This window comes from Cinclus cinclus, chromosome 2 (assembly GCF_963662255.1).
Source record: "Cinclus cinclus chromosome 2, bCinCin1.1, whole genome shotgun sequence".
NCBI lineage: Eukaryota > Metazoa > Chordata > Aves > Passeriformes > Cinclidae > Cinclus > Cinclus cinclus.
The window spans coordinates 4526051-4546290 of NC_085047.1; the positions used below are offsets into that span (position 1 = coordinate 4526051).

The 20240-nt window shown below is 37.5% G+C and overlaps 1 protein-coding gene across 1 annotated transcript in view; it reads right to left on the reverse strand.

Moving 5' to 3' along the window:
* Positions 1 to 20240, reverse strand: part of DCAF6 (DDB1 and CUL4 associated factor 6) — a 76173-nt gene that overhangs the window by 22909 nt on the left and 33024 nt on the right. Inside the window, exons 8-14 of the mRNA XM_062515309.1 lie at positions 19463 to 19556; positions 18016 to 18135; positions 17553 to 17798; positions 12993 to 13160; positions 6142 to 6201; positions 2677 to 2684; positions 496 to 599 (exon numbers count right to left, since the gene is read on the reverse strand). Of these exons, the coding sequence (XP_062371293.1) occupies positions 496 to 599; positions 2677 to 2684; positions 6142 to 6201; positions 12993 to 13160; positions 17553 to 17798; positions 18016 to 18135; positions 19463 to 19556 (800 nt within the window). The remainder of the gene's footprint in view (positions 1 to 495; positions 600 to 2676; positions 2685 to 6141; positions 6202 to 12992; positions 13161 to 17552; positions 17799 to 18015; positions 18136 to 19462; positions 19557 to 20240) is intronic.

Genomic DNA, 20240 nt, shown 5'->3' on the forward strand with positions numbered 1-20240 from the left:
AAGCAGTCCACAAAGTTGCTATCTCAGCCTTATGCATTCATCAACACTCCTTAGACAGAGAAATATTAATTTCACTGATTACAACTCAGGAACTAAGTCACACAAAGACTCATTAGGAGAACTCCTTATGAGAAGTTTGATAGCACCTGGGCTACCATTCTATCCTTGTACTACCCTGCTTTATAACACCTTGATATTATGCCAGGGTTTGATAAAAATAGCATGCTTCAAATTATGTTTGCATTATAGAGATTCACGGTAAATACACAAAAAAGAAGTCTCTTGTATAAATTTCACATTAAAAGTATGTCTATGTTCTGAATTTATGTTCTGAATGCATCAAGAACTACAGCCATTTCAAATTGTGTAGATACACCTAAAAATAGACATAAGCCTATTCTCCTACAGGGAAAATAATTTGTAACTATGCTAGACAAGTGTTATTGACATGTGCTGATTATGAATTAGTCAAAACCAAAATTAACTTGTTCTTACCACTCATCAGTGAAGTCCAGTTTTATTGTGCTTGTAGTTGTTCCTTCTGTACTGTAGTGCAAACTTAAAACTGGTTCACCTGTTCCTGTTCGTGGCTTATCACTCTCTGTAAATATGGGGTTGATAAAGTTTTAACAGGCATTAGAAATGTACATAAAGCTGCTATAATTCTGAAGATTAATTTAATTATCAAATGTGGTAGTAAATATATAATGTCTGTTTAAGATCTCTTACAGCCCAAGCAAAAAGTTAAAAAGCTCCAGAGTAAACACACCGTATTTGCAATGCTTGAAAAATGGTCTAAAATTATATCTAATTAGAAGAGCAAACAAAGGAGATGCTGTCCTTCAACATGCAAGTAAATAAAATTTCAGATAGACATGTGTACACACGATATAATCACTAATAAGCAGATCCATTTTATAGCAAATATATTAATAGGATTATTTTTTTAAGTGGCAGTCAGTCTTTTTGCCTCAGTAATACACATGAAAAAAAGATTACAAGATCCAGACATAATCAGCCTAGAAAAATCACCATCCTCTACTTTGTTGCCTACTTAGAACCCAGACAAGTACCAGTACCCTTAGGCCTGCTGTAAATTGTCAGTCAGTTGTCATAAAAATACTGTAAATTTATGCTTCAAGAGTTTTATGCTTAAAACCCTATTTTGTATTATAATTACTGCAAGCAGGAAGGAGTTCTTGCAAAAGGAGCTCACTGATGATGTCCAAAAGCAACAGAAGTGAATGGAACTGAAAACCAGGGCATGCTGGTCAGTCCTCTGCTGCAGAGATGGTTCTAAGGAATGAATGTTAATGGGCTGCTTCAGAACAGAACTGCTCAATGACACCCACCTACCCATCCCCTCTGAGTAAAGTTCATGGTCACCATCTATCCACAAATGGCAACTTTGCCATCACTCCTGAAGTTGGGCAATACTAAAAAAGTTGATGGAAAGCAACATCAGAATCAGCCTCATTACAGAGGTACCATTCTCTCAGAACTCAGGGAAGGTTTATTTAGTGTATTCAAATGCATTCAAATGGCCACTAAAAACCTCTGCAGTCTTGCTTTTCATGACTACTGAGCCTTTTATCTCAGGATTATTTGGACAAAACCTTCTGTCCTTTCTTTAAGTTTATGGAATACAGAAATTGGACTATAAATATCCTTGCAGTACTGGCAGCACACTGATAAGTGTAATAAAGGAAAAGCTGCAGATCATCTTTGTGGAAGTCAGTTAAAACCTAACATTCCATTCAAACACAAGCCTACAAATTTCCCCGCTAAAAAGGCTGTTATCATAACAGTAATGGCTACAATACTGGCACAGGGTACTTAATTTTAAAGATACAATTGAATTATAGTAACTATGAGATAGCACATCAAAATTTAACCTAACAATCAATGCTCATATTTTTAAACTGATGACAGGCAGAAGCCCACTCACAGGATGAGAGCAGTGATCAGCTGTGCCAAATAACTTTAATTATGCACTTCAGAACATGTGTTCTGGAGAGAAATTTAAAAACTCAAAACATACCACAAAACCCTTGAAAGAAAAAAATTAAAATATCTTTATGTGAAAGAGAATTAACAACTACAACCATGATCCTAACAATGAACAAGGTATGGGCCCCACTCCATAGAAAGAGAAGTTTATAGTCCCTTTAAATTAAAAGTTCTAGTTACACTCTTGTTAGAGTGGAGCAAGGATTAAAAGAAAGTTTATTTAAGGAACTGGAATCTAAGAAAGAAATGTAAGGAAATATTTTATAGTGCTATATACAGCGTGAACAAAAGTGACATTCTTTCTTAACCGAACGGGTGCTTCCCCTATTTTTTGACAATCTGTGATTTATAAAATCTTTTTATAAAAGTCTGTTCAGACTTTAAGCATCACTTCCTCAGCAAGTAGAAATACTGACTAATCCCACATACTGCACGAGTCACCAGGAACTGACACTGAAAGTCAAAAGTGAGAGCTGGAGAATTCTTCAGCTTCCTTTTAACAGCTACAGATAAGACAGATCTTTGATTTGGGAACCCAGCTAAAAACAGACAATTTCCTGTTGTGAATAATCCAAGACAACCCCCAAACTGTACTTATGGACTTCCCACTGCTGTGCAAGGTTGGTTTCAGGACAAAACCACTTAATGCTGCCAAAGTAACTAAACATTGCTATCTACAAAGAGCCTAGTTGAATACCAGGCTTGTATTTCTTAAAATCTCAGTACCTGAAAATCTATCCAAGATGCATAAGGATTGGCTACACTTAACTCTGGAAGCAATGCTCATATTTGTCCACCCCCAAAGAGTTGGAAGAATTGCTGCAGACTTCACTAAAGAGGGCACTGACTGAGAAATTATTTTTACAAGTTTCTGGAAACAGATAGCTGTTAAACCATACCGGATAATAGCATTTTCCTAAATCTACAATAACATGACCTACAATTTGGATGCGGTCAGTTTCTTCTTTCAAGTAGCTTTAGGGCATAACATAGACACCAGTAAGAACAAGAAACTTTTTTTAAAGACAGATGAGAGAAGAATCTGATAATAAACTGCAGAGAAATAGTTGTGTCATTCAATGTTTGATATTAAATTTACACTGCTAATGAAAACTGACTGGAAGCCTCTGTGAAGAAAATTAATAAGCTTCCCTCCTATGTAACTGAACATACTTCCAGAGAAGCCACATAAACCCTACAAATCTTGAACTCTGTTTTCAGGGAGAAATGTGATACCTAAAGACTGCCCAGATTAGAATGAAGCTCTGTTCTCTTCCTCTACTAAGTTCATCCCATCAGGGCAGATCTACTTCACACTGACAATGAAGGGAAGGAGAGGAAAATGGCCCGAATTCTGTGATTTAGGCAATTCAGTTTTTAATCTGGTTGCCAATGCTATCAGGGTAATCACTGGTACAAGAGAAAACTGTAGCTTGTCACCACATTATTAACCTCTATTCTAAATTCCTCAAAAATCCCTTGAAACATTACTTAATTTTATAGCCAAACACAAGATATTATGAAGATACTATCAACAACTTACAGTTATTTCATAAACAACCCTGTCTAAAGCACACTCCCATAAAATGGTCCATTCTTCAGGTGCCTACAGGAAGAAAGCACTTTTAAACTACCACTCTTAAAACTGAAGAGAAAATTTCATTCATAACCTTACATGAAAAACAGATCCATAAACCAAACTCAGCTGACAGCAACAACCTTCAGACATACTTTTTCCCTTAGAAAATGAACTTGTGCAAGTGTAACTTCACAGACACTGGGGCTCACAACTATAATGGGGTAAGTGCACAAGGACAAGTTTGCAGATTGCATTTCCTAATTAAACTAACATTGTAAGGAACTTCAAGCCAGTTTGCCACATCTTAAATGCTGCACTGTTAGTCTCAAATGCTGCCCTGTTAATTCATCTGTTGGCAACCTCATGAGAAGAGGATAGATAACTCCTCTTAAAAAAAAAAAAAAAATCCTATCCAGCACTATATTCCATGTCAGTATCTAAGAGAGATGCTTCTGGGAGGGACAAAAATTGATCCAAAGAGAAGAGAATAAGTTGTGTGTTTCAGAAAAACAGGAATTCTCCGAGAAGCCTTAACACATTAAATTTAATCAGGCCTTAGGTTCCCTCTTTACTCATTCCAACTCAGGCAGTACCTTAAAAATACTAACACTGCAACAGACCTAAAGGCCAACCCACCACTATTACAATCATACTACAAAACATTTTTGAAAAGTCAAGTGTAGATGAATGTGATCCATTTGAAACCATTTTGTACACACAAATGTGTGAAGGAATGACTTTGGAGTTCTGCTGGCAGAATGCTGGCATTATAAATGTATGCAATTGCAGTAAGAATCAAAAGATCTTTTAACTCAAAAACCAGTCTTAAAACACGAATGCCAACAAGAGAGACTGGTCCAACAGAAGACAGCTGATTCAGCACTAAATTAAGAGAAGGCAGGACTAAAAAGGAAAGGTAATTCTGTATGAAAATAACTGTTATGACTTCCTTCATTAACTACTTACACTGTTTTGAGACTTCAAATAGAAATGAAACTAATGCAGTTAAACTTCAGAAATTCAACTGGATCTCAGCAAATTATTCTTTCTGGTTATCATTTGAGCAAAAGATTTCCTAATAAATTTGCTCCTTTTTCAAATTCCTAGTTTTACAGATTAAAAGTAACATTGTCTGCTAACAAAGCAGAAAAACATTGCCTTAAAAAAACTGGAGATCTGGTGTACTGAAAAGCAAATGTATTTTGAATTTGTTTTTTTCCCTGCATATTATTCCTGCATATTCCTGCATTAAAAAACCTGAAGCTTCTATAAGAGGGATCTCTTAGTTCAGGTAAATTACTGCAGAAAAAAAACAGTTTTCCCAAATTTATACAGTTGTAAGAATCTTAAGACACTTACAGACTTTCTATTTTAGTTCGGTATTACTCTCCTCTGATCAAATAATGCTTTATTCTGAGTTTAGAACAGAGAGCATAACTTGGCCACTTGTTATAAGCAAGTTTTCCAGCTAAACCTGACTGTTGGAATGATGCAGACAATTCATCCTAGAACAATTAGCAAATTTACACATTGAGTTTTAAGGCTATTTCATCACAAAATGTATTTCCACAAACAGAATTTGTTTTGTCAAGGTGCCGCTTGATTTTTTTTTTTTTCCCCAACACTCTGGCCTCCTAAAGTAAGCCATAGTCTCAACAGCTGCCAAACAGACTATTTTTCAGAAGTGGGATTTCAAACTGGCTTTCCAGTTTAGAATGTGAAAGAAGACATAGATGTTTTGGGGATTTAAGCTATTAAATCTCTACAGACACTTTGATATGGAAGCATAATGCAGAGCGTATGGCAATCTATTTTTAAATTAGCATCTATCACTCCTTAATTATTCAGCCATAAATATTCCCTTCAGATGACATTGATGCTGCTGGAACAGGGTCACCTCTGGCCCACTTCAGTGCTCACAGTTTGGAGGTTGATGTGTAATGGGCACAGAGAAAGCTCCCAAGCATTCTGTCCACCCCCAGTCCATAGGGATCCTACAAGAAACACCAGTACTTGTTCAGCAGGAGGGGTGAAGGACAAGGGGATACAGAGGGAAAATGAACCTCAGTGCAATGGGTGCTCTGAGTTACTCAAACTGAGCAGGAACACTAAAGCTGCACACCACTCATGGATAAGAGAAAGTAATGTGGCATTGTGAGATTAAAGGTTATTGCAATCTTGCTATTTGCCCTTTGATCCAAGAAGAACCAGTCAAAAAAAACCCAACCTGCTTAAAAAATTAATTTTACTTTGCATTTTACAAAATATTCCAACTGTCTGTAGAACACATGAGACATTTACTGTAGCTACACTGAACTGTAGTAATTGCATGAAGAATTGAGCTTAGGATGGCTTTCAAAAACAACAATTAACCTCACTCTGTTAATCATATTGATCATTAAATAATGAGTTTCCAGCAGATCTGCTTACAGAATTCTACTTTATGTGGATGAACAGCATTTTTAGACTGTTTCTCATGATGAAATGCAACTTTAAAAGGAAGCATTGCAATCAGCTATGGCTGGGTATAGTGCATTTCCTGTCACACGCACCCTGTGGCTCATCAAGTGACATGGATCCAAGCTGTTTGTTAACCACTGAAGAAGGAGAATCTGAAACAAAAACGAGATTTCAACTTAAAACATAAGCAGCAGAGAACTGCACAGCAATGTCACGATCATATGTTAGTTTAAAATAAAAAAAAAGCAGCAACATAAGGAAGCTTTGGGTTTGTTTAATGAGAAGCCAGCCATATTGCATTTTCTAGGCATGACAGAAGCAAAGCCACTTGTTTCAAACCATTATTTATACACTGAACAGCCTGAAGCTTGCTGACATGTTGATAATGGAAATGCCTGTCCATTACCAAATATTTTACTGTGTTCTTCACACTTCTGACATGTCAGGAAAAACACTGAAGAGTCATGACTCCTAAAGCCTTTACTCCAGCTACCAAATGACACCAGTATTTCACACCATGTACAAAATGTAAATTTCAGAATATTTATACTTCAGCATAAAATACTCTGTGGCATACCAGTACCTCCAATATTTAAATACCATTTTAATAATAATGTTTTAGAACAGCAAAGCACCAAAATGCATCCCACTTATATGACAGTTTGGTAGTTCTGCATTCTTAAGATGCTGTACCTCTGATGACTGAGAACAAGACTTGGTGAGTTTATCACCGTACCACACCTGTCAGTCTTACAAGCATCCCCATCAATCACATAAACAAATAAATAGAATAATCACCCTCCCCTCAGTAGATAAGTGCCTTTTTTCCCCCTGGACACTACCAGTTAATAACTATCACCAGCACTCATTCTTTGCGCAGACACAACAGATGTAATATTCTGTGTTTTCTGTGAGTCTATTTCCCTTGTGACCTCTGAAGACCAGATCTTACTTCTGTATTACCTGAAGACGAGCTGATGTACATAAATTAATGCAGCATTCCAAAGATACTGGCTAGAGCATCACATCTTGGTTCCACCCGTTAATATTCTGTTATGAACAAATTCATCCTAAACTGAAAGGATTTAATATCCTGTATTACAAACTGAGTCACAGTCTGCCAACATCACAGTATGCTAAATGAATTTTAACATAAATGTAGAACCTATACAAGGAAAGCAATGAAATAATACTCTCTCCTACAGGAAGCTCCCTTCCAGCTTTGAGCCAGAATCACCAGCAAGACCTATTTTGTAGCACAGCCATAAAACCTGCTAAATTGACCAAGCTGCTTTCAATATATATATTTCCAAGCAGCCATTCACTCCCAGCCAATGGTGGAAGCATGGCAGTGTGCTCCTTTCCTACACAGATATCCAGGTGCAGGAAAGGGGAGAGGAGCAAAGGAGAGAGACCAGGAAAAGTCTGAGGCAGTGTGTTCTAGAGGCTGCCTTGTTTTGGGAGCTGGGCTTGCACAGCGTATTTCTGTAACTGAGGAACATTAAATTGGTTCTGATTTGTCTTCTTTGCTCAGCCATGCCTATGCCTTGCACCAAGCACACCTAAGTCAGACCACAGAATTTATAATCTTGATTTATGCACGTAGCTATTTAAGTATAAGATTTGTAGCACTAATATATTTCACTTTCCAAAAGTGAAGTGTGCTTTATACATATTATCTAAATTAGAAGAGAAGGATTTACAGGGGATTTTTTTGAATGGAGTAATAAGCCACTTTTTAGAAGGTAAATCAGAGCAAAAAGCTGGTGTACTGATGCTCCATGAAATGAGATGGTCTCCTTGGGTTCCAAATGACTCAGCACGGGAGTTTGTGCCTCTTTCAAGGGCTGGCTTTGATCTCTGACTCAAAAAGTCCATGGCTGGGATTAACTTGCATCAGAAGTGCTAAAGGGAGGGGAGGTCCTGGACTGCAAGTTGAGAAACCTAATGCATGACAGTGATCCCAGCCATGCTCTGTACCTGCACTCCAATAATTTCTAGAAGGTCATATGCCCTTGTTTAAAAGGTGTTTTGTGCTGCCAAATATTTCACTTGGCTGGAAAAGCTCATCTTGTTAACTCTGTAATTCAGACCTGTATGATCAGAAGACTGAACTAACATATTTTAATTAGAAACATAAGAAATTACATCTACAACCCTTACCAGCACTTCCAATTTTATTAAGACCTCCCACTACCCAGCAGTAAGTAAAAAAGTAGGTATGTTTTGCCATGTGCATCATTGAATCACAGTAACTGAAAATGAAAAGGATTCTAGGTAGAAGTCCATGCCAACAGAGGCTTAAACCTCCTACATCTCACTTTTACATCCAAGTCTCCATACAACTTTGTGAATACATTTTACTTAAATAAATGAATATTTAATCAACATATAGGAAACATCCTACATACCTGAATTAGCATGGTGAGGAATAACTGCAATTTGAAATGTCCCTTGTTTCCAAGTACCCTGAAACCACAGATCACCAGCACCCCCAGAAGTGGCTCTGCAGTCTGGAACCCCCACCTCAGGCAGGGAAATCAGCACAACCATGAAACCAGCCTCGAGAAGTTCAGGTAAATGCCTCTTTTTTTAATATATGGCTTTGTTTTGTAAAAAAGTCGGAAAAAATACTTTCATCATTTCTTATAATGATTTTGGGAAAAAAAGTATTACCAAAACTGTGCCATATAGTTAAAAAAACAAACAAAAATCCAAACTCTTACCTGAGCCTTCACAGGCTGGGTCTACATCCCAATGCAGTTCACCACTGGTTGTAATGTCACCAGTACATTCTAAACTGGAGCACCACTTAAAGAGGGAACTGGAGATTCATAAATTTGGGGAACCTCAAACAGAAAATAGAAGATAATTTTAAGGTCAGTTATATGCTAAAGGATCTTCCTATAGTTTGGGCAGTCAGCACCTGACTTCAAAATGCTAGCATGTCACCCCAGCTTTGGTTGAAAAAAATTCCTCCTTACATGACCAGCTTCAGGGTGAAGTCTAAAGCAGTGAGAACTGTTTTAGAAGTCCTAAACGAGATATATGTAGAGGAATCTAAGAAATCAAATACTTAATTTAATAACTACAAATAATTCCTTTGCACAGTGAATAAACTCTCAGTTACATACTGTGCACTTCAAATAGACACTTCTATATCTGAGTGTTAGCAAAGAATCTAGTGACAGAAACTGCTATAATTCCCTTGTTCTTCTCCAAAAGCTTTAACACAGAAATGAAGGTCCAGTTTATTCTGCTTTAAGGACTGACTATATAGATTAACCAAAAGTTAAAAAAGAAAAAAGTCCATTTGCAGCACAGGTTCTGCAATATGCCAGCATGCACATGTATATATCTGCATTCCACAGCAAATGCAGTCTAAACATTATTTTCCTCAGGAAAAAAAAAAAAAGGGCTAATATTGATTTGTGTTTTTGTGGGTAAAATTAGGTACAATGACCACTCCAGGAACCTTTGATCTATAATATTTTTCTTTTTCACTTCATGATCAGCTGGTTCAAATTTCTGTTACTTTTCTAATTGAATTCCATCTCCTTAAATTCTCAGAATGAGAAGTGATGCATATGTGACATGCATATGGTGATGCATATGTGGCATAGCAACAATAAAAGAGGTTAAAAATGTTTCTTTTCTTTGTTGTATATGTGCATATAGCACATAAATTTGTTTAAATGCTGCACAGGAAATGTTATGAAATGCCACAAAAATGAAAGTAAAAATTAGGCTTTGAGGGAGAAGCCATATAATAAATAAAAAATCCAAACTAAACTGAAATATTTACCATAGTTCCCAAATTAAATAAAGTGGCTACCAAAAAACCTGAATCTATTCAATACCTAAGCAAAGGCTTGAAGACAAAATAGCCCTGATCCACGCAGCACACACTGCTCTAAAATTCAGCCAAATTCCAAATTAAGATGATACTTAAGAGGGGTATCCACTAAAACAAAATCTCTGTCATCTAAGACCTTTTGTCTCAGAGTCACATAGCGAATCACTCATCTCCTTTTCACACACAAAAAAGTGAATAAACGTTTGACCATATTTTTCTAGATAGTGAAGGTTAACTACTACAGATTGATCTCACAAATTCTCATGTAACTGGGAGACATAATAACTACCACACAGTCTAATTTTCTATTAAACCTGTAGAAGTTCTCATCTCTCGACATTTTCTGTCCCTCCTCAAGCTCCTACTCAAGCTTCTGTGGTTGCAAAGTTAAGGATTAATAACGAAGTACAAGTCAGAAGAAGTGGCCTTAGTCTCACTGAATTCCTTCCAAAATTGCAAGTGCAAATTATACAAGTTTGATCAGAGCAGGGATTGAGAACTTGCAGACACATTTTGGGGTGCAATTTTTTTGTTTGAAAATTTACAACTAGTATGTGCCTAAACTAAAACCTGAACACCTGCCTCATGACAGGGCAGCAAAGACAACCCTTCAGGAAAAAAAATTACAAATTATCTATGTATAGGAATTTATTATTTTTAAAAGACCCCAAACAATCCAAAACTACTCAGTTACTTCTCTCATATGATATTTCTAAAAAGTTAGCAAAACACAGGGTTAGAAAACTACTGTGTCTGTGGAGAAGTAAGAGACCAGAACTCTGCAGCTCTGGTTTTCCAAAGGAATAGATTATGAATAAACAACTTGCAAAAATAAATCTTGGGAGGTCAGAAAAGGAAAACAAAACAAAGTAGCTTTCAAGAAAAGAAGTGAGCAAGTACAGTGAATATCTCCATGTCCAGAGTGCAGAAATCTTACAAAGTAAATAAACAATGCAAAGGTGATCCCCAGTCAAAAGAAAGGAGCTTCATTTGCCTCCTCCCAGAGCAGGGGAAGGAAGAATACAATGAAAGAAGCTGGCAAAACACAACATGTTTTTACACATACAAATAGAAAGGAAAAGACAATGTAATCTTCTATCAAATTTCTCAAGAACTAATTGACCAAACATAACAAATATTTTCAAGCTTGAATGTCTCCTTTTATAACTTCCACTGCCAAAACTGCTGAAGGCAACAATTCCACTCACCAGACCAAACCTCAAGAAGATCCTAACAAGCTGGAGGTCAGGGAGAAAAATGGTTCCCCCTTTGCTTCCCCAGAAATAAATATTTCCACAGCACTAAGTAAATCTGTCATTCAAAGCAATTACTGAGTAAGTAAAATGGTTAAATTTGCAAATTCATTGTCATCACATGAAGAAAGAGATAAATATTTGAGTATCAGTTTCCTCCAAGGTTGTGTATGTGGCTCCTGGTGACCCCAAACAAAAGGATTGGATGCTTCCAATAGTTCCCTTGAAGTTCTAAGAATGTGGGAACTCAAAAAACTCCAAGAGGCAGCGTTGGGATGTCCAAACTATGCACAAGACTCCTATGCCTCCCAGTCAAAGCAATTACTCAGCTTAAACCCTCCCATTTGTGGCAGTATGGATCCTACAGTGTGCTGTAGGAACCCCATGAGCAACAGGGAGTAAAAAACTACATTGCATTCTTGAAGGAGCACTAAGGAAGAGATGGCAGAGCTGTATCAAAGTGAAACCTAGACCAACACACCCTTCAGAGGTGGTAAAACCTCCAGACTTGGCTGTAAAAAAACCTTTATTCCCTATTTCAATTCAGTGGGAAGCAATTTAGTAAAAACATCAAAAATTAAGCCGCTCTGAAAAGTAAATGGAAGATCCAGATCTACTGACTTATTACTGAAGATCTATTGTGTTTGCTATGATTTTTCCTCTATCAATACTTATATTTGAAGACAAAACCAAAATTGGCAGATTTTTGGGGTATATTTTCATCTGATGGCAGGAAACTGCAGCCCCCTACAAGGCCACTGCTACCACAGCTGTTCCTGTCCTCCTCCTACAGGTAACAGTCACCCATGGCTGCCATCCCTAAGATGGGCACACACCCCTCCCAGGATGTACTGGTTTCCAAAACACTCTAAAACCTCATTGCAGTATTTTCTAGTGTAGAAAGTTACTCGAAATTCAGTAACTGCATATTGTGACTAGAGCATCAGCCACTGTGACATCAAATTGTTCTGTAGGGCTCCAGATTAAGGAATAGACCGAACCATGGCAAGACAGCTGTAAATGTGTGACACAATCCTTAGAAGCAATTTAGCCACATCTCAACTGTCACAGGATTTATCCACAGAAGAGACACTGCTAGACATGACTTTGCAGCACAAAATACACTGAATTCTCACACAGCATGCAGCTCACTCGTTTTTACATGGTGCCATGACAAAGTTTGCTTCGAGTTTATGCTTTAGGGTTTGCCTCTTTATTCATATGCATGCTTCTGCCCTAACTTTCTCAAATATGTTACTACAAACATATTTGAGGCTTTTGTGTAATCATTTTTAATTTCAGTAACACAAGAGAGAAAGAGGATGGTGAAATGAAGAGTTGCTCTGTTCAAAAGAAGGAGAGCATATCTGGGGACTTTGGCTAGGTATTTTCACTATACTTACTGTAAAACCATAGCACTGAAGAGTGCCAAAACTCTGTTTTACTGAATTGTTACTCCAATTTAGAACACATGCTAACCCAAAGCCAAGTTGTAAATGTTACTGTAGCACCAAAATGCAATTTCAGTGTTTAATTCTTGTTCTACTCAGAACACAGCAATTTCTTTCTCAGCTGCTCTAAGGACCATCGCACAAACCCAATACCATGCACCTAGAAAATCATTTCCACGTAGTATCACTCAACCCAAACACGTTAGATCAATAAACCTGTCCATTCAGCTGTTTTCATGTGATGATAAACACCACCACGTGCAAGGCAAGACAAGCAGCGAGCGCAGGAAATGCCTTGTTCTGGAGGAGAAGCATCTCAGCAAACAACAGCAGCACAAACTACAGCTCCATCATCTGCTGGAGAAACCTTGGCAAGTGACAACCTGCTGCCTGGGGATCCTGTGAGGAGCCCTTAGGGGTGGCCTGCTCAGAAGAGGAGGGCTGTGGTGCAGAACCCTCAGCCAGCTCTCGCTGTCTCTGCTGCTCTGCCTTCTTAAGCCTCAGTCGCTGCAGGCCCCTACGGATTATTGCTAACTCGGGTCCCATTAACTCTGACAAACAGGGAGGGGAGACACAGAAGGGGGTAAAGAGAGAAGGATTGAGCAGTCAATAGATAGAACAGAGAGGAGGGGTGGGAGACTGACCAAAGAGACAAGCAACAGGTGCTAAGTGTCATTACAGGGGAAAAAAAAATTAACTAACATTTGGGAATCATGAAATAGAAGTATTCAAATTGGTTTTCTCTTCCTAAAGGCATGAATCACAGGACTTAAAGATTCAGGATTCGTGCCATACAATACAACCCCCTCCCCATCTCCAGTAATGAAACCATTAAACAAAGAATTATGTAAGGAAAATAGATACAGCCTGGTTAAATCAAAACAAAGCACATAACAGATGTATTCATTCTGTGTTCCTAACACAGAGGATAAATGAGAATATTCAGTGTAAAACTATGCAACTGTGGTCTACAGGGAAGTTTTCAAAATGAATATAATAGCTTCCGGACATTTCCCAGAAAAAAAAAAGGCAAATTTTGATCAAAACAAACCAGTGCAAAAAGTAAACTGGAACTATGGAAAGAGGTGGCAGAACAACTGCTAAACCAAAAAAATGCACTTCTCTATGAACTAATTTTTAATTTCAGACATTCCCTGTGGTTGAGGATTCACAATCTAAAAATCACTGTTAAGTGATCCTACAGACAAAGTAATTTCTGGGATCGTGAGCAATTCTTAGTAGCATTCTCTAAACAGATAGTTCTTTTAGTCTCATCTTTAGAAGCTTCACTGTTTACATCATTTTGTCTTTTTTAATTTGCCAGTTAAGCTATTTTGGCATGGTAAGTTCATCGCCTGATTACCAGTACTTTTGAAAACTGCTACAAAATGAGGTGTCCAAGCAATTTTTTATTCTTTCCATGCCCTTTGCAGATTTCCTCCACTTACACAAGTGCTGTGTGGCAAGTGCTTCTCTTTAAATAACACAGATTGTATAGCAGTGTCAAAATCACATTGACATGTTAAAATAGTAAAGAGCTTTACATTGGCATGGGGCCTTTCAGCCAGGCAAAAACCTAATATTCTGTAACCCTTATCCACACAGTGAAACAAACAAATCTTAAATCTTCTTTTACAAAGAGAAACAAAACCAAAACCAGAATCCAGTAACTGGAAAGTTAGTGACAAGCACCAGTTAATACTGAATGGTCACAAGGTTTAATGTACTCAGTCTAATATAATTTCTGGGAAAAACATCCTCTCAGTTTATGGTTGACAAGGTGTAACAAAAATTAAAAGACATCGTTCCTAAAAGGAATATGGTATAAAGGAGATTTGCTATGAATAGTTTTCATGTCCCAAAACCATTTATGGAAATAAAAACACCAAACAGCCTAGAGAATACTTTTAAGGCAATTTCATTGATGCCTAAAATTGGAGTTTTCAGTACTTGCTGCTGATTCAGTTCCACTGAGTTAAGAGACTGCCACAATTTAACAAGAACTACAATACCAGATGTAAAAGCTGCTATCCTGGATATGTACAGTGACAACGCCTTTTAATATAATCCAGAATATCTACGAAAATGTTTATTTTGCCAGTAAATGGAGTGAGGAAATAGAGATAAACAAAAAAATCCCGGTTATTGTCACATTCCCATTCAAAATTCAAAAGCAGTTACCTTATATCAGAGCACATATTAGGGTTAAAGTTTGTACTAATTAGACCTATCCTGACAACCTCCAGCACTAAACCATTTCTGCAGTGATTATTTTGAACAGGTATTTCATCTCTTAAGAAGTTTTAAGAAGTAAATCAGATGTAGAAGCTCAAATGCTTACCACGTGACATTTTCTGGAACACCAAACCAACAACAAATTTATACTTATGAAAAGGTATTGTGATTTTAAACACAGGATTACCATGAGTACTTGTGTTCAGTGCAGGAATCTGTAGAAATTATTTATGGAAAGCTGTTTACAAGCCTGGTTTAAGAATTCATGCTCTGATTCTAAAGAAGTCATTTCCTGCAAACACATTCTTCAATTTCTGACTCTTTGCTACAATATTCAAACTTGTATCTGCCATGTCTTTACACAAAATGGTGGCTGAAAACCTTTTTATCCCTATTTCCACCTTCCAAAATGCCTCCCCAGTCATCCACCTCCTACAACACGCCTCTGGCTGGGCTTCCTACTCAGCCCCACTGTATTTAAACAATTCCTATCAGCACTTTCCCTCTCCTGTCACCCCAAAAAAGCAGCAGGTTTTCACCTTTAAGTGCAGGTGAACAAGCTCAGGGAATCCTGTCCTTGATGCAGAGGGCAGCGTTTGCAGATAAGATTTATAGACTACAGATTATGAGTAAATAGAATCTCACAACTGAGCACAGCCACGGGTTACCAGGGTACATAAACACTGCAAAATGGACATTCCCAACCCAGTGCAAACCCTCTGCCCAGGAGCTTCCCTGCTCCCTGAACTCACTCATCAAGTTACCCAGAAACTTGCTTTGCTGTAACTCCTAAGTGTCTCATTTGCACTGCTTCTGAAACAGGATTATTAGGTGTGCAAACACCTTGTACTATTAAATTTATGCCTGCAGGAGTCCTATAGACAATTTTAAGCTGCCAATCTGACACCTTGTTTAGGTTTAGTCAAAGAATCTCAAATACAATACAACAAATTAGAAAGTATCCATTGTTTGTCAACCATCACTACCCCTTTCAAAACTAAATATACTGTGAAGTCCAAAGTAACAGTGAGAAAGAAAAAATGCTCTTAGAAAAGAGCTGAATTAAGAAATAACAACTTCAGCTTCATGCTAGAAGAATAAACTTCTGCTTATAAATTCAAGCAGATTCAGAGAAAAATATTTTTCTGGTCAGCACAGATTCCTTAAAATACAGGCTAGAAAATACATCACAATTCCAGAAATCCTCTTTGGTGCATTATTTTCTTGAAACCCACAAAGTTTCAATTACATAGCTTGAAGCAATTATTTTTAATATGGCAGATACTCTCCTGACAACACTTAAGTTCCAGAATAAAGCAAATACTTTAAAAAATAAATTAATAGATCAAAATGAACCTTTGGTAATGGTACATGTGTTCTTTGATGGCTGCCCCCTGGATCAAAGATAGTGGCAGCTAAGTTGGGTTGCACTGGATTAGAAGAGACCCCTTAATCATCTTTTTGTGTGTGTGTGTTGTGAAAAAACTTTATATGGTGGCAAGCTGACACCAATACTAATAAAAAACACAGGTGACTTAAAGCCTCTGATACTAAATAAACTTTTCAGCATTTTCTAAAATTCCTGTGTGTATTGCTATTTTTCTACTCACTGTTTATCTCCAAATATCAGACTAACTGCAAGGTTTAAAAAGCAATAATGGCATGTTCCATGAATTTCAACGTACGTCTTTATCTTCCCTGTCTTTCAGATTACCAGGTAACTCATCATTTCTCACCCATCCCAAAGATTTTGGCTGCAGCAAACACAGTACATGAATGGCACACTCTCCCCTGGGAAATCCCTATCCCTCCTTTATTCCAGAATATCAAATTTAAGGCCTGAAAAAGACAGAGAGCTTGATTTTTTTTTTTACAGTAGAACCTATATAACACAAAAGGTCTCAACCTGTTGGTCTTTCAGGTCACATCAGCATTTCTACTATAACTGTGAGGCCTAGAAAGTCACTTGATAAAAGTAAACTCTTGTGCAAATATTCCACACTGAAGGCTGTGGCACTGAGATAGAAAAGGTCAAGTCAAAGCAGAAGGTGCTCTTTTACTACCCAAATTAATTTCTGACATGTTGACAGTAGAATATACTTGCTTCTTTTTCACCAAGAAGAGAATGTGTATTAAACAGAGGTGAGTTTCTTCAAGATAAACAAACTTAACTATCCATACATGGTATAATTGCTTAACCAGTAATGGAATGTCATGCCAGGTGAGCCTTGTTTATCCAAAGACTTTTGAGAAGATAAAACCCAACACGGCCAACTCTGAAATGTTGAGGATGGAGGCTCCTCCTGAAGAAGACATCCCCTATCTCCCCTGATTTTAACAGGCACAGGTTCTGCTATTCATTGCACTGATGCTGCTACAGCCAAATCCCAGTGGAAGAGGGCAAGATTTCACTGAACTCCAGGAAGACAACAGTAAGTTTAAAAAAAATAAGAAAAAAAAATTATTTCTACTTTAAAATACAGTACTGGTGATCCCCTTGGAAATTTCTTTTTCAGACAAAGGTATAGAGTTGATGGTTTTACTCTTCCTTTAAACCACAGCTGCAACCACTTGGTAATTACAAAACATCTAAGTCTCATTAATGATATGCAAGGAAGAAAACAGTTGGAGATCAATTACCCAAAATATCCTAAAAGAGAATTGTTTCTTATTTTTCATAAACAATGACAAGATGGATTTCTTCTCACCAGACTGATGCAGCACAGGCTGAGTTGAGGCCCCTAAAGAAGGCCTTTGCTCATTATCAGGAGAGGACAGTAATGAAGTTGAAGGGGGACTTTCTGTTGAAGATGACGTTGAAGGAGCTTGAGCTGACATGGTAGAAGAGGAAGATGATGGAAGCTGTTCAGAACCATCTACTTCCATTGCAGTTTCTGATTCTCTACTGGGGGCCATGTTATTAGTAGCAGGAGCATCCGTTCGATTAGTCCCACCTTCGAGAGCAGAACAGAAAAGCAAGAAAAAGAGCACAAAAGTAAACTTACTCCACTCTAAACATCCCTTTGCACTACCATTCCTATAAGCAAATGTGCTCAGCTCTTCAGTGCACTAAGATTTTGTTTACACCTAGGAAAGGCCGATATTGCAAGCCTGAACATCCACTATAAACACAATTTCTGTTGTAATCATCGTTGAAAAGAAGGAAATCACCTCTGGACCGTGACCTTCCTCGTCCTCGATTGCTCTGTGCGACTTCACTGGCTTCTTCAAACCACCTTGACAGCATGTCTGACATCCTCTGCATCAGAGAGACATTGGGACTCTGCTCCCCTGTAAGAGCAAGTGGTGCTCAAGTTTTATTTGCAGGTTTACCAAAAAGTACCTTACCCCCGTCTTTTCTTCCAGGAATGGAGACCAACACCTCACCCTCTTCTCCCAGAAGAAACAGTTCCCTTCAGCCTGTTCCCAATGACCCTGTCTATCCTCATTTCCACACTGTAGGTCTCTGACCCTCTGCTGGGATCCCTCATTCCCCTCCCATACCTCAAGCAGAGGACCTCAGACCTTAAAACACAAAAAATGGAATTGCAACAGCCAAAGAAAACAGACTAAAGGTGGTTAATGATACCATAGGAAATATTATCAATGGGTTCAAAAAAATTATTTCAGAAACCCACAGACAACAGAACCACATGCAGATTGTAAGGGAGCAGATGGGAACAGACCCTCTCAGTGTTTCTAATCCAGTAATTCCAGATACTGGAGGAGCAAAAAGACAGACTAAGGTATGAAGACAGGCTCATATTCTCTCCTTAAACAGCATCTCCTACTGCCTATGTCAGGTACAGAATCTAGTCTATCTTGGGGAAACAGGGAAATGAGAATAACAGCACAGAAAATCTGGAAAGGGAAACTGTAGGCAGAAAAGGGAGGAGGATTTAAGCAAACTAGAGTCAAATACTTGGAACCCCACAGCTTGTCAGATTTAAAAAAAACACATTATTAGATGAAAATTAAGATGAGTGACAAAACATGCTCTGCCCTGCTTTGATATTCCAATTTTTGACACCCAAGTAACAACATTTAGGAATGTTTTATTTGCTAAAATCTCAAGCAACTGAGTAATATATTATAAACATGAAAATAGAAGCATAAAAATTAGCCACCCTCTGTTACTAAATGACATTATAAAGATGAAAAGTATAATACTAGAATCCTATTGCTTTGAATTCCAGTCCCCTAATGTAACCATTAAAGAGCATTTTATTTGTAATTGTAATTGCATGTGAGGTGTGACTACAAAGAAAAGAAATAAGTGCTGGTGTGAGTCCCTGAGCAATAACAATGAAAATAAGCTCTCCTTTACTTACATCAGCCTAACTGAAACAATATAATTTTCCTGGTAAGAATATTTTCAATATTTTCAATTTTAAAATCCATTATACAATAGCAGCTCTGTGCTAAACTCTACGAAAACCATCTTAAGGCTTGGCTGATTGTTAAAACAAGGACAATCTGAAGCATGTATTTCGGGAATACTTCAGAAAAGCTGGAAAATAAAACCAAGAAAAAGAAAAAAAACCCAAACCATAACGAAAACCCAACAAAACACATCAGTAAAGACAACAACCCCCCCTTCAAATGCAAATGATTTTACCATCTCTCTCTCTCTCACTCTCAGGCCTTGCTCTTGGCCCAGTATCTGACCAATCCCCTCTGAGCCGCAGACGTTTAACGGGAGGCTGACGTAACTGGGGGAAGAGAAAAAAATGAGAAAAAGGCATCACACAGCTATTTATGTTCTACAGTGCAGGATTCTAAGCCCAAATATAAAGCTCAATTTTCTTAAGTCACCTAAATTCGTATCTGTCACCAAAACACAGAATGTCAGCCTTTTGTTCAGATTAACCACGAATAAGCACAACACTTGCCAACAAAATACATGAGTTTTAGCTTCAATGGCCTCAATAAATGACTGCCAGAACTAATGCAGCTTTTATTTTAAACTAACTTCATCATGTTAATTGAATCTTTCTGTAGTAACCAATAATGATTAAGGCTTTCTTAAATTCAGCCTGAATTCTGCAGAAATAGTCATTCTTCACATTACAAACTATATGAGAGTTTCAGTTTAATGAAATGGGGACTTGTAATTAAGGAAAAGGGGGAAAAAAAAATCAGACATTTAAAAAAAGAGGATATTTTATGCAAATAAAGTCTGGTTTATTTTTAACCTAATTTCTTTCTAGTTTTTTATAATACTTTTATTGCGGCAGGAAGTATAAAAATCACTAAATGGGTGGTGTGACTTTCAGCAACTTTAAGAGAAACAGGGAGTGCTTTCTCATTTAGAAAGGCAGGTCAGTGTTTGAAGTCAAATGTACTGGCTGGATATTTCTGGCCTTAAGAAAAATAAAGAAACCAACAAAAACCAA